Below are 16,118 nucleotides of genomic sequence, written 5' to 3'. Positions count from 1 at the left end.
AGAGCGCATTTACCACATATATGAAACACCTCTTTTACATCTCCAGCATGTGTCAGCAATCCTAGGATCAAAATATACTGTAAATATCTGTGGGTCTTCAATGCCATTTCACTATGATCCGTAGTTGTGTTTTTAAAATCTACTAGACACAGGAAATTTATGAAAAAAATTGAACTATTTATCCCACTTTGTGGGGTGAGGTGTGATATGCAGCTCTCTGTTTCCCATTTTCTGGTACAGGCCTACCTGGGATTGTCTCTTTAATGAAGACTTGTTGCAAATCTGGGCCAACTTTTTCAAACCATTTCTTCTTTCTGTGGGAAATTCTACAAGGGATCCAAGGCTTCTAAGCCCACAAGGGGCAATTGTTCCTGGCAGTCTAAGTTGGCTTAAACCGAGGAGAAACACCCCTCTTCCTCTGCATGATATTTGGTCCCCACCTGTCAAACCCAGTGTGGGGAGACAACAACTAGCAATCTTACATTTATGGCTAGCCAATGTGTCAGTGTTAATTTCATTAACTAAAATATTTTTGTCAGCGGCCTTTTTTACAGCGACAAAAACAAAACGAAAGGTACATCACATATAATTATTCTTGCAGTGCAGCGTAACCAAAAAATCACCATAAAAAGTAAAAGAATAAAAATATAATAAATAATTAAAGTTTGTGTGTCTTCAAAGTCCTTTTAAATCAACAATATATAAAACTACCCCAAAAAAAACAAAGTCCATGTGAAAAATAAAATTCAGTATAAGGAGTGATCCACCACAGTGTTCTTCGATCACCTAATAAAACCAAAATGTGCACACCACCACCGGCTGGAAAACCTGCTCACCTCACAGATGAGATCAATCCGCTTTATATATAGACACTCTGCAATCTCCTGCCACGGTCTCCTCTCCTGGCATCTGGCTCTGCAAGCTCCTCTTACTGCTCTGCGAAACTCATGCAAGTACAAATGCAGACTTCATAGTGCTCTCTATTTAAACAAAGTTTATTAAAAGCCCCCCATATAAAAAAAACACTTACAAAATGTAAAATCAAAAGCGCTTGTAATCATATTCACCACTCCACGCAGATCTCAGTGGCTGCGTGACATCATGGGCTCGGCTCCTCCCTTCTATACATATGTTGCCCACTCATTGGGCTTTTCAGTAGGTGGGTGGGCCGCCTTACCCGAGCCTTTATATATGCTTAACATTGTCCTGGTAACCTCCCTGAGCTTCACCATGACAGCCTAGAGTTACAAAGCCAAGCCCACTTCCTGTAGAGTGTAGATTTATTCTCTACCCACCGCAAAGAGCAAAGATCACTAGTTTCCCCACATTCCCCACTGGGCAAACAACAATTTAACTCATTCCTGGCCTCCGGGGTTATACACTCTAAAACATTACATCTTGCAAACTAGAACATATAAGTACACAATTCTAATAATCTCAAATACTAAAAAACCACATAAAAACACTCCGTTTTTTTACACCAAATATGTATATACATTACCCTTAATAAGACTCTATGTCAAAAGCAGGAGTTGTCTTCATCTCTCCACTACATAATTGTAAACCTACTACTACCCTATTGCACTTTTAACTCTATGGGACCCATTCAATCGCTAAAAAACGAGTGTTAATATCTTACTACGCCTATCTAATAAAAGGCCGTTCCCTATATCTATACTGTGGAACCACATCACAGTTATGTTCATATTCTATTACCAATCACTAGAACGACCCCCTACAAGACGATTATATTACTAATGTTCTTCTACACCCCTTAATCTAAATCACTGTACCTCAATCGACTCAAAGATCTAATCTCATGTTACCCATTACTAATAAAACTATTTAAATCAAAATCAACATTAAGTCCTCTGGGTACCAAAACCTGGGTTTCATAGATCCAAAAGGACTCACGTTGACTGAGGGAGCATACATAATTACCACCTCACCAATGATTACTCACTTTCTCTACTCCCCAAAATCTGAAACCCTCCGGATTCCTATCTAAAGTGTTTTGACACACTGTGATCCCTTTTACCCCTTTTTAACCACTTGCTGACCAGCCGCCATACATTGGCAGGTTCCCGCAAAATGACATACCTGTACGTTGATTTGCGGGAGCGCTCGGGGGGTGCGTGCGCCCATTTGCCTGAGGGGAAGCTGATCTGCGTGGCCGGCGGAGACAGAACTGGTGCCCATGGAGACAGAACGGCAGTCTACTGTTGTAAGCACTCCTATTTAGAAACACAGGTCCCTGTGTTCATTCCATAAGTCCATCCCCTACATCCCTACACATCCCCTGTGGGTCTTCAATGCCATTTCACTATGATCCGTAATTGTGTTCTTAAAAATTCTACTAGACACAGGAAATTCATGAAAAAATTGAACTATTTATCCCACTTTGTGGGGTCAGGTGTGATATGCAGCTCTCTGTTTCCCATTTTCTGGTACAGGCCTACCTGGGATTGTCTCTTTAATGAAGACTTTATAATGATATGAGAGAACTAGTATTGTCTAGAGTTCCTGAAGATGTGCCTTTTGTCAGTAATACTAAGATTTTATAAAATCAGGGAAACTTGTTGCAAATCTGGGCCAACTTTTTCAAACCATTTTTTCTTTCTGTGGGAAATTCTACAAGGGATCCAAGGCTTCTAAGCCCACAAGGGGCAATTGTTCCTGGCAGTCTAAGTTGGCTTAATCCAAGGAGACAGAACGGCAGTCTACTGTTGTAAGCACTCCTATTTAGAAACACAGGTCCCTGTGTTCATTCCATAAGTCCATCCCCTACACAGTTAGAAAGCACCCCCTAGGCACACATTTAACCCTTTGATCTCCCCTGGTGTTAACCCCTTACCTGCCAGTGTCATTACTACAGTAACAGTGCATATTTTTTAGCACAGATTACTGTAATAATGTCACTGGTCCCCCAAAAGTATAAAAAATGTCAGGCGTCCGATCTGTCCGCCGCAATGTTGCATTCCCACTAAAAATCGCTGATTTACACCATTACTAGTAAAAAAAATTTAAAGAAATTAATTAAAAAAATTACATACATCTTTCCCCTAGTTTGTAGGCACGATAACTTTTGCGCAAACCAATCAATATACTCTTATTGGGAAGTTTATGCAATGATTGCAAATGTACAAAAATGTTTATTTCCGCATGATTAAAATGTTATTAAAAGCCAACGATATCAAAGCCGGGAGTTCCGGGCTATGATGGGACATCACGTCAAGGTTACAGTATAAGGGCTGAGAGGAGATGGCAAACCGCAGCCCGAGCGCAACCAACTGTGCAGGTGGCCAGGCTCGGTGAGCCATGGATCTTTGTTTAAATATGGTGGTTGTCAGTTGTTCTGTGACTTGACAAAGCACAAACACGTCTTCACTGCAACCTCCCACGCTTGCGCTCCATGCTAGTTCCTCGTGGCTCCTTCCTGCTTCCATCCGGCGACTGGTCAAGATTCCATCCACAGCACGCCAAGCCTGGCCACTGGGAATAAACGTTTGTACATTTGCAATCATTGCATTGTGTTCATTGTGACCAGCACCACATCCATTTAATCCTGTGAGGATCTCCCCAATACAAATGATTGCACCCAGGACCCCAAGCTCTGTCTTTCCTATTTGTTTTAGATATCCTTTCTGGGATGACCTTACATGCTGGGAGGTGGGGACCATGGGTTCTGCTAGCTCTCAGGTGGCTAAATGCATATGGGTGCATTCTAGATCTTTTCAATAAACTATTCCAGCACTAGTCTTCCCCATGACTCGAAAGATGAGTCTTTATCAGTATTACCAGTTGTCTGTTATGATTGAAGGCTTTGAGCATAAGGGCCACTCTTTAAGGCATTATTTTTAATTTTTTTAAGGCATTATTTTTTGCCTTGTGGGCACATAACGAAGGGGTCTTGAGTCTTTTCTATCCGAACCCACTGTGCTTCAGTACCTGGATTGTTTCCGACAGTGTTTCACTTTTCTGTGAATGGGCTACAAGCCTTCCTCTAACGGCTCTCCCAGGTGGTACTCGTGTCTGGGGCATTTACTGTGGTTTCACCATTGGTCAGTGATGCTCCCCTGCTCTGATCCAGGAGGCCACAGGGGGGTGGAGGAACTGTTTTGCCAAAGATAGAAGTGGAGACAGTCGAGATTTAGTCCACTTCTACGGTACATAGAAAAGTTATTTTTTATGCCTCCCAGGCCTCAGGCTCTGAGCCCAAGCCTGGCATCCAATTCTGTGAGAATCCCTGGCTTTACAAGTCCTCCATGTCCAGACCCCTTTTTCTTCAGATGGGGAATGTTTGTCAGCATTTGCAGCCATCTTGACCTGGGATGTTTCCGAAAAATTGATTCAAAACGTTGTGATCAAGAACTACAAACTGTATTTTTGCGAAATGCCTTCTCCATTTCATGCCCTTAAACATGCCTTCAGCTTATTGCAGAACATTTTGGATCTAAAGGTGCTCAACTTTTACTTTTCTGGCTTTGTTGAACATCAAGAATGCCCCACTGCACTTTGCTATTTTTAAGCCCCACCAGAGTTGTCTGTTTATAAATTTATGTATTTTCAGTGGGCGAGCAGCATTATCAGTTTGGAGCACTGCCCTTTGGCTTATTCATGGCTCCCCAGTCCTTTAAAAAGGTGTTTTAACCACAGTCCTGGCCCTAACATGTGCTCAGGAGACTTCCTTTGTGGGCTACCTGTAGAATCTTCCCCTATTGGAAGCAGTCTGCACAGGCATTGCCAGCCCTTGACCAGGGAACAGTGCTGACTCTGCAGAAGTTTGAGTGGATCTTTAATCCCTAGAAATTGGCATTGGAACCCCCCCCCCCCCACTGCTTGAAATACCTGTGCACAATACTGGGAAAATCCTTGGATGGATGGTGGCCTCCTTTAAGGCAATCCAAAATGCACAGTTTCACTTCAGGCCATTGCAACTCAACCTTCTGGTAGTGTGGAACAAACCGATTCAGAACTCTGAACCCTGGAGTAGTGGTTTCCCAACCTGGCACTATAATCAGGGAAGTTTTTTATTCTGATAACCTGGATAGTTCGAACGATGACCACCAGCCTGTCAAACTGGGGTGGTGTCCTCCTTTCTCGGTTCAGGGGATGTAGTTGTCAGAGGGGACCCATTCCATTCAAAGTTCTTGAGTTCCGTCGATTGGCTATCCCTTCAGCACAAGATCTGCCAGCCTCAAGATTTCAATGCCAGTGTATAGTAGGACAAAACCGTGCTGGGGGTGTACATTGATCTTCAAGGGTACCTGGGCAGAACACCATGTCCTGGCCCTGTCTGGATCTCAGAAAAAGGGATGGTCATCAGGAGGTGCTTTGAGTGCTCTGTTGCAGGTGGGAAATGCCGGACATAGACCTCCTGGCCTCCAAGTTCAATAACAAACTAGAAAAGTTGGGGCCAGGACAAGGAACACATAAACATTAACAGTGAATGTCCTGGGCGACCTCTTGGGATTGGTTCAACTTGATTTACACTTTTCCCCTCTCTAAAGCTTTATCCTCCTCTGCTTTGCAGGATCGACATGAAATTCATTCTACTGATTCCCATGGCTATGAATTAGCCCAGCAGCACTCTAACCTAATTAAGCTTCTGGCACACTCTCCATGGACCATCCCGCTTCACAGTCCCTGAATTTACCAACATGGCTGTTGAAGTCTAGGTTTTGAAACTCAGGTGCCTTTCAGTCAGTCATCCCCACCCCTTAAAAGATAGGACATCAACTTTCTGCCAAGCTTGCCATTACACTGGGAAAGTGTACTTTTGCTTAGTGCAAGGCATGAACATTTCACCATAGAAAGTATTCTACTTTGTGTTTTGTTCAGTCTAACCTAGACCAGTCCTTGGCCTTAAGTACCGTTAAGAATCTTATCTCAACTTCAGCACTCCTCTTCCAGGGCCTCCTGCTTCTGGTTCCTTGGTGAGAACTTTTGTACAGGGGGTAACTCCCATTGGTCTTCCTCTGTGTACTCCATTGACTTCCTAGGACTTCAACCTAGTTTTGTCAGTTCTCCAGAAACCTTCTTCTTGACCTATCATAAATATTCCTCTCTTTGTCCTCAGTCATAAGCTTGCCTTCCTTGTTTGCCATTAGCATCAGACTTTGGTCTGTCAGGTCTGTAGCCACCTGGTCGTCTGTTCTGTTTGTCAAATTCTCCTGGGCCCTAGCAGGTGCAGGCTCGGGCCCAAAAGTCTTTAAAACAGCCCTATGGGATTTGGGCCTCCCATGTTGTTATTGTTTTGTTTTTTGTTTTTTTGTGTTTCCCACCCCTTATATTTTGGACATCCCATTGGTCCAAATATTAACCAGTCCTGTGTCAATAAAATAGGATTTTTTACATACCTGTAAAATTCATCACAACACACAGGTCTCTGCTCATTGTGTCAATGTTTACTCCTGTATTGCTTGATACAAAACTGAAGGCATGCTAGAGACACAGCAGCCACCCCTTTAGGTTACTGCTTTCTACATGTGTAAAATGTGTCATTTGCACTGCTATACCATGTAACTTAGTTGCCCACATCTGTGGAGGGGGTTCTGGCCACCAGCAGGGGCTGCCCCTGGGCTTTTTTCCCCACCCTGTTGTGCAACTCCTGCAGGTGGCGGTATACCCGGTCCATGATTATCTAAAGCAGAGCCATGCCCTCCAATGAACACAGAGACTTTATAGTGAGTTCCACTTTAAACCCCCATTCACAACGGTGCAACTTGTCATGCGATTTGACCGTCCCAAATCGCATGACAAGTCACACCCTATTGTCGGCAATTAAACCATTCAAATCAGTGCGACACTGACTTTACCGTGCCGCACCGATTTGAGAAAAGGGTTCCTGCACAATTGTTTGCAAATTCAGGTGCAACATGCATAGACATCTTTGCATGAAGTGGCATGGATTTCAGCCAAGGAGCACCTAAAATCACGCTGACCTGCTTCTTAAAAATTGTGCTACTTCAAGTGAAGTAGTACGATTTCAAAGTACCATCATTGTGAATCAGGGCTAAGTGTCCTAACACTTGCTCATATGCTCAGTGATGTCACATAACCAAGCACAAGGTTCTTATTGGGGAAACCTTACTGTTTTTTAATTGACCCTTAAAAGCTTCTCTGCATGGCATCACAGGTTACAGTACCATATAGTGGCAGGTTCATTATTGTAAAGCAGATTTTGTACATTTTTAGCCTAGTTAAAATACTGACAGGTTTAAGGCATATGATTGAATAATTTTTATTGTATAGCATCTGTATATAGAACATTTTCACCTTAGATATTTTGAACCACATAATGCTGTGACAAACTGCAAATTTTCAGTGCCTGAAAACAGACCACTTCCAACCTCTGGTGTTATACTTCATGTAACGTTATCATCCCAACACCAGGGTGACCTTTCAAAATAGAAGTTCATCTGGAAATCATATTGTCTAAAATTTGGCCTGCATTTTGGGCATTTTAAACTTTCACAATTATGGGTAATGCTAGCCTCTCTAGCTTCCAATAAAGCAGGCATCACTAAATGGTGATCATTGTCCCAACCGGACCTCTGAAGTACCACCATTTAGGAGGTGGTTCTTTCTCCCTGCCTCCACTGCTGTCACTATCACAGCAGAGTGGGAGGCAGAAAAGATCCATTCACACAATGGGAGGCACAGCAGCACTAGATGGAGGTCGGGAGCTGCTGGAATTAACTTTTTCTATTATTATTGACAAGCTGGTAATTGGTTGCTATGATGCAGGGCGGTCATAGCAACCTATCACCAGCTTGTTCAAATAAAAAAGTTAATTCTGGGAGCTCCCGCCCTTTATCTAGTGTTGCTCTGTCTCCCACTCTGTGTGCCCAAGTAAGGTAGGAAGGGGCAGAGCTGCAGGGGCCTTGGATGTGAAGGGGGGGGAGACGTCACCGATGTGAAGAGGGATTCAGAACACTGCTGTGTAGGGGAAACTGATGCGAGTTGAGGATTTTGATATACAGGGGTACTGAAGAAACTGATGTAAGAGCGGGATCATGAAATAAAAGAGGGGGCTGTGATGTGAAGGACCTGAATCATCGCACAGACATACCTGATTTGGACCTCTGCTGGAAGAAAAATTTTACTGATCGAACCTCCGTGAATTTTAATTCAGTACCCCTGCAAAATGAAATTGATTGTACAGAGGCATGTCACAATATGGTAGGGGACACCAGTATTAGTACTCATGATACAACTGGCCAATGGAAAGGGACAAAATATTGACTTGTTGGAGTCTTGCTGACTATACGATCTACAATGATCCCTTTACCACCTTGCCTTGAAATGTTCCTTATGACCATCAGAAAATCTTACAATCATACTAATGTAGTAGATCCTTTTGCTGTTATATGAATTTAAGGTGATATTCAAGCAATTTTTTTATTAACATAGAAAAGATGTTAGACTTGCCCAATCTGTGCAATGATATTGCACAGAACAGTTCCTTACCACTTTTTTAGTGGTCCCCCACCAAAGCTGTCCTCTCCTCCTTCCTTGAGTGGTCGTGCTCCTGAGCCGGGCTATGAGAAACCATAGACAACCAGTGCACCTTGACAATGCCCCACCCCCCTGCTCCTTCATCAAAGGGTTTGTATCCTGTGAGACCAGAAAGAGAAAGCAATGGAGCTGCAGTTTGGACCGCGTTGAAGCATGAGAGGAGACTGGTAAGTGTTTAGGGATGGGGCAGAAAAAGTATCGGGAGGTTTTTTTACCTTTAATGCATTGTTCATGGTATTGTAGGATCTGGAAACGCAGAAACACCATTGTCTACTTATAATGTGTGTTATTCTGGGAGGAGTTCTCACACAACTAGAAAAGAACGGAGCTTGAGTACTGATATATATATTTAGGTAGTTGTCATGTTGCATTTGCAATCATGAGATTAATTTATTGAAGAAGCTTTATCTTACCTGTAACTTTGTTTTTACTGTCCCTTACTTTCCAGAGTCATCTCGATAAAAAACTATCATCCAAAGATCCGGATTATCACACAGATGCTGCAGTATCACAACAAGGTGGAAATACTGTTTAATTTGTTATATTTAAAGCTAACTTTAACATAAATATGTACATTAAATATGGATGCGGGCATCACAGAGATAGGAAGGCATGTACAGCAATAAAAGCATTGCCAAAAGTTTTAACCCTTCCCTGCTCAGCTAAAAGTGTTTTTATTTTTCCTTTTGACCTTTCACAACTTCCTCTCCTGATAGGAAATAAAGATAAATCTCCCTTTTAGGGTAACGGACTACAAGCCTGATAGAGGCTATAACTGCTGTATCTAAAACAAAATAAAACATTTCAGCTGGAAGTGGGCTTTGGGTTTGGTGAAGAATTTGATTTACATAATATGTGACCCCTAAGGCTTCTAGATAATTTGAGTTGCCAAGATAGGAAAATTATATAATAGATTCTTCTATATGCATAGTTTCTTAAGCTATGCAGTATAAGAAAGTATTCAGCCACAGGTTTTAAAAATCTTTGGGCTTATTGTATTAAGACAAACAGCACTGTGCAAAGTCCAGTAACACTTAGCAATTCATCAACTTTTCACGGATCTTATCAGTTGCCATGGGTCACTGCAGTTTGCAAATTGTCATTGTGCTTTGTCCTGTGCCATCGTTGCATAGCCTTCATGTGTTGCCTTTTGCTTATTTTCATGTTTGTTTATTGTGCTTTCAGGCTCATCTGCTAAACATCCCTAGCTGGAATTGGAAAGAAGGAGATGATGCCATTTGTCTGGCTGAGTTGAAGCTTGGCTTCATTGCTCAGAGCTGTCTGGCACAGGGTCTTTCCACCATGCTTGCAAATCTCTTCTCTATGCGTTCTTTCATAAAGGTATGAGATTTTACTGTTAGGGTTCTTTACTTTTTTTATGTTTGTAGATCTTTCTTTCTGAGGTCGTTAAATGTGCCAGATGACCATTAATGTGTGTGTGCGTGCGTGTGTCTGTGTGTATACAGTACAGACCAAAAGTTTGGACACACCTTCTCATTTAAAGAGTTTTCTTTATTTTCATGACTATGAAAATTGTAGAGTCACACTTCAAGAGGTAGTCACCTGAAATGGTCTTCCAACAGTCTTGAAGGAGTTCCCAGAGATGCTTAGCACTTGTTGGCCCTTTTGCCTTCACTCTGCGGTCCAACTCACCCCAAACCAGCTCGATTGGGTTCAGGTCCGGTGACTGTGGAGGCCAGGTCATCTGGCGCAGCACCCCATCACTCTCCTTCTTGGTCAAATAGCCCTTACACAGCCTGGAGGTGTGTTTAGGGTTATTGTCCTGTTGAAAAATAAATGATGGTCCAACTAAACGCAAACCGGATGGAATAGCATGCTGCTGCAAGATGCTGTGGTAGCCATGCTGGTTCATTATGTCTTCAATTTTGAATAAATTCCCAACAGTGTCACCAGCAAAGCACCCCCACACCATCACACCTCCTCCTCCATCCGTTCACCTTTTCTGTGTCGCACAAAGACACGGTGGTTGGAACCAAAGATCTCAAATTTGGACTCATCAGACCAAAGACAGATTTCCACTGGTCTAATGTCCATTCCTTGTGTTCTTTAGCCCAAACAAGTCTCTTTTGCTTGTTGCCTTTCTTTAGCAGTGGTTTCCTAGCAGATATTCTACCATGAAGGCCTGATTCACACAGTCTCCTCTTAACAGTTGTTCTAGAGATGTGTCTGCTGCTAGAACTCCGTGTGCCATTGACCTGGTCTCTAATCTGAGCTGCTGTTAACCTGCGATTTCTGAGGCTGGTGACTCGGATGAACTGATCCTCCGCAGCAGAGGTGACTCTTGGTCTTTCTTTCCTGGGGCGGTCCGCATGTGAGCCAGTTTCTTTGTATCGCTTGATGGTTTTTGTGACTGCACTTGGGGACACTTTCAAAGTTTTCCCAATTTTTCACACTGACTGACCTTCATTTCTTAAAGTAATGATGGCCACTCGTTTTCCTGTACTTAGCTGCTTTTTTCTTGCCATAATACAAATTCTAACGGTCTATTCAGTAGGACTATCAGCTGTGTATCCACCTGACTTCTGCACAACACAACTGATGGTCCCAACCCCATTTATAAGGCAAGAAATCACACTTATTAAACCTGACAGGGCACACCTGTGAAGTGAAAACCATTTCAGGTGACTACCTCTTGAAGTGTGACTTTACAATTTTCATAGTCATGAAAATAAAGAAAACTCTTTGAATGAGAAGGTGTGTCCAAACTTTTGGTCTGTACTATATACATATATATATATATATATATATATATATATATATATATATATATATATATATATATATATACAGTATAACTAATGACCACTATTATCTGTTAAGGTTTTCCATACACAGCAGATACTGGAATATCATATCAAAGCTAGGGGAACCCTGTATTATGAGGTCAAAAGTCTGTCTTTCCGCAGCACTGTTATATTAACATGAATGCTTTTGAACAGTCAAGGGCAAACTGCAAATTATACAGTAGTCGTCTTTTCATAATATGTGATATCTGCACGGTGAAAGCATAGTTACTGTTTGTGTGCAGAGGATTCCTACAAATAGGATAAAATATTTTTTTTTTCAAACCAGTTCTATGTTGATGTGAAACATATTTTAATTATAACTTATTCTCAGAAAGATACTTATAAATCATTTCATTCTTTTTCCTTTCTCGTCTATTGAGAGCCACAGGAAGACTTTCAAACTTTGGGTTATACTGCCACCTACAAAAGGATTTGAAAACAAAAAAAAAACGAAACAAGCGCAGGATAACCTCTCCTACTACCAGTATTGCCTCCATTGTTTCTAGCGTCCCAGAAGGATAGGTGTCTTCAACTCTGCTCTTATATTTTTTGCTAACACCTTGTTTTTTTCTTCTTCATCAATTTTGATATTGCATGGATAGTCTAAAAGTAATCTTTGGGCACAGTGTTCTATGCAGAGCGCTTGCTATACTCTGTTCTGTTAAGTTATCAACAGAGCACTTTCCAGGACCAGAGCCACTGTCTGGAGACTCAGGTAGTGAGTAGGTTGGTCAGGCTGAGTACTAAATGATACGTCATTTACTTAGGTCTCAAGGATGCCCTAATTCCATGTTCCTGATGATTTTGCAGTGGATTAACGCTGTGGGACCCAGCAGTGATGTCACGTGCTGAGTGGAGTGTCACATGCACACTCTTTTTTACGGCTGTACAGAAGAAAGCATCTTCCTGCTGCTGCTCTGGTTTGCAAAGAGCCTGCTGCCCACCAACAGTAACCTTGGTCACCTCTGGCCATCAAACTTTCACCCGCTACCATCTGGTTTTCGTTAGTACCTGAGAACATGCTTCTTACCCTGAACCTATAGGTTACCTTATCATCACAAGGTCTCACATTTCTTATTCTAGACTACTAACAAGTCCAAGGCTGCTGGTAGCGCATCTACAAATGGTGCCAACATCTGCAGCTGGAAAAAATGTTAATCTCTACTCGGAGTCTTCTTTAAAGCGTAACTCCACTTTTGTTAAGAAAAAAAAATCCCCTCTGGGTGATCTATGTACATTGCAGGGATTTTAACAAACTTTGTTGCAGATTCCTACCTTTTGTTATTAGGAAGAAATCATTGTTTGTTCCTCTGTGCCTAGTCCGTCAATTGGATGTGGTTTCATAATTGTCTATCAGCTGTGGCAGCTGCAGAGCTCTAATGAGGAAAGCTGCTGGGCCTGCATCCCTTTAGACATGTTCCTATTGGGAGTCTCTCACCAAAAATGACATTTTTGTTGCAGGGGGTGCCAGAAATCAGACTTGTATCTTAGGCAGACTTCTGGGAAAATTGGTGAGCCAATCACACGAGCAGGAAATTATGTTTCTGGGGTGTGGTTAGTACACATTCTGTGTACGGAAAAGCTCCAGGTAGCCATATTGCATTATACAGACAAGAAATGGAACAGGTGGCGCAAGCTGTTAGCACTACATAAAAACGATAGTCCATATAATAGCACATCAAAGTCTTAAGATGAGATGAGAAAATAGTCTGAATGCTCAGGGCCAGCCTGTTGGGGAGCAGAAGCGATCTCCAAACATGCAACAAACAAAAGAGAAAACAGGCGCCTCTGAGTTAAGACTGCGATTTAATATGGCAAACAAGTAATGAAAACTTACATCAAGGTAAGTATAAGCAGACAAGATGGGTCCTTCCGGTGTCCATGTGGAGGCTGGGGCTTGGAGTCATCACTGTGGGTCTGTAATCATCTCCTCTCTTCCTGTCCAGCAGGAAGTGGGGGGTGTCACGGCAGTGAGATGGAGGCTTGGACAGCAGGGTGAAACCGAAGTGAGATGGAGGCTTGGGCCGCACGGTGGCTGTGATGCTCGTCCACAGGATCTTCCGGCGTAATGACTGACGCGTTTCCGAGCATGCGCACTGTGATGGAAAACCAGTGCGCGCTCCTTTTTCAAAGTTGGATGTAAAAGGGAAAGAGAAGGACCAATTTATATGTTCAAGGACAACGCCCTCTGGTGGTGAAGTTATAAATTACTATCAAAGTAAACATGACTCTACGTTATGGCTGTATGAGGAACAAGGGTCCCTCTAGAGGTCAAACCAGTATAAAATAAATTAAATATAAACCATAATATACATGTGATACGATGCATGAAGAGAATAATGCCTAAATTGCCAAATTCCATTACAAACACAAGACCATGGAACAGATTCTTCTAAAACACTGGCCTATACTCTTGGAGGACCCCTATCTCAAATTAGTCCTCCCAAGTACTCCCAGAGTCACATACAGGAAAGCACCCAACCTTAAAAACAAAATTGCACCCAGCAAACTTAAAACCATTAAATATGCCCCTAGGGTGTGCCTGATTCCTCTAACAGGCATGTATAGGTGCAATAAATCTCTGTGCAAAACCTGTGCATATGTAAAACATGGTAAAAAATCATTTCATACACATAACAAAACATACAACCTCATTGATTTTTACAATTGTTCATCTGATTTTGTAATTTATTGCCTCAGTTTTCCTTGCAACCTCCTCTATGTAGGACGCACGATCTGTCCCCTTCGACAAAGATTTGGGGAACACAGGAGAAAAATAGAGGAAGGAAAAGACAAACATAGCATCCCCTGCCACTTTCTCAGACACCATGACAAATCTACCTCAAATCTTGAGGTATGGATCATTGAGCAAATATCAAAAGACCTTCCTGAAGCCGAAAGATTTCACCAACTGTGCGAACGTGAAACGTTTTGGATCTATTCCCTCAATACACTTTCGCCCAACGGGATGAACGAAGAATTGGATGTATCCACCATTCTTTAATTAGTCCCCTCTAGGGTTCGCTTTAGGTAATCCATACAGTGCCAATCTTGGCCAAAAGTTTTTTTCCCCACCCCCCTTCCCACCCCTCCTGCCGCCAACAATTCCTCATCCACTCACTGTCTAGCATTTATTCCTTGTCTCCACCGAATGATTATACATTCCACATTCATACCTCTTTCAGGTTGAGTCCCGGTTCACATTTGTGCGGATGCGCTGATCGCATGTAATTCGGAGCGCACTGCTCCTTCATTACATGCGATCTCCTGTGCGGATGCAAGTTCAGCCATGCACTTTGTATGGCTGAATTCGCAGCGCATCCGCAGCAAACTCACACATGAGGCATTTTTTGAGCCGCCTCAGGATCGGATCGCACAGTGGTTTACACTTGTGCGATCCGATTCTGTGTGAACTTGCAGATCGCTCTGCGATATGCGATCAAACTGGGGGTGTCGTTAGCATTTAATTGACACCCCCTGCGTATCACATATGGCAGTGTAAACTGCCAAATGTGCGGATGCGATGCGGGATCACGCTACATATTCGCAGCGTTCCCGCATCGCACAAATGTGAACAATTCATCATTGTTCCCATTCCATCCATCTCATTGCATTAGTATCCATTTCCTGATTTTATACATACATGTATCAATATATACTATAAGAATTTCACATTATCCCATACAAATATAATTTTTTATTGTATATTTAGTCTCAGTTAATGATATGCATACATCATATACAATTCTTTATTTATTTTGTTTAAATTTATTATTATTTTTTTTTTTTATTCATATTTAATTTTATTTCCACATTTATCATTTCTTTCTCATTTCATCCCATGGGTTTTCTTATTTTTTCTAATTTTCCTCTCATTGTCTATGGCTTTATTCTCTTCATGCATCATATCACATGTATATTATGGTTTATATTTAATTTATTTTATACTGGTTTGACCTCTAGAGGGACCCTTGTTCCTCATACAGCCATAACGTAGAGTCTTGTTTACTTTGATAGTAATTTTATAACTTCACCACCAGAGGGCATTGTCCCTGAACATATAAATTGGTCCTTCTCTTTCCCTTTTACATCCGACTTTGAAAAAGGAGCGCGCACTGGTTTCCCACCACAGTGCGCATGCTCGGAAACGCGTCAGTCATTACGATGAAAGATCCTGTGTACGAGCATCACAGCCACTGTGCGGCCCAAGTCTCCATCTCACTGCGGTTTCACCCTGCTGTCCAAGCCTCCATCTCACTGCCGTGACACCCCCCACTTCCTGCTGGACAGGAAGAGAGGAGATGATTACAGACCCACAGTGATGACTCCAAGCATCTTGTCTGCTTATACTTACCTTGATGTAAGTTTTTATTACTTGTTTGCCATATTAAATCGCAGTCTTAACTCAGAGGCGCCTGTTTTCTCTTATGTTTGAGCCATATTGCATTGCATTTTCAGAAAATTACAACAGCTTCAGATTGAAAAGGAAAGGTAATTTTCTCTGTCGCTCATTGACAGACGTAGTCCTCGTTGATTAATAACAACTCGGGTTATACTGCCCTCTACAGGAGTAGGACTAGACAGGAAAATAAACGTTCTGGCCACACCCTAGGGGCAGTCCCAGAGGGTATATCCTCTCACTTCCTGCTACAGCAAATCATCAGTTTTTTTCTGTCTAGTGTTTCCTGGGTCTTCCACCATCAGGCGCCAGCGATCCAGGTTTTCAAGGCGATGACTTGATCGTCAGTTCATACCTTTACATCATTTTATAAAGTTGATGTGATGGCATCG

The 16,118-nt window shown here is 42.2% G+C and overlaps 1 protein-coding gene across 17 annotated transcripts in view; it reads left to right on the top strand.

The window, feature by feature from the left end:
- The window catches only part of KCNMA1 (potassium calcium-activated channel subfamily M alpha 1), a gene marked incomplete at its 3' end in the record, with an annotated part of 993,244 nt that overhangs the window by 701,457 nt on the left and 275,669 nt on the right, over nt 1–16,118 (top strand). For all 17 annotated transcript variants that reach the window (XM_082268091.1, XM_082268088.1, XM_082268089.1 and 14 more), the window contains exons 13-14: nt 8,969–9,038; nt 9,706–9,861. In XM_082268091.1, coding sequence (XP_082124217.1) covers nt 8,969–9,038; nt 9,706–9,861 — 226 coding nt within the window. The remainder of the gene's footprint in view (nt 1–8,968; nt 9,039–9,705; nt 9,862–16,118) is intronic.

The sequence above is a fragment of the Pelophylax lessonae genome, assembly GCF_965119305.1.
Source record: "Pelophylax lessonae genome assembly, chromosome: 9".
Taxonomy (NCBI): Eukaryota; Metazoa; Chordata; class Amphibia; order Anura; family Ranidae; genus Pelophylax; species Pelophylax lessonae.
Note: the sequence above shows the minus strand (reverse complement) of the source record. Positions and strands in the feature narration are given on the sequence as shown.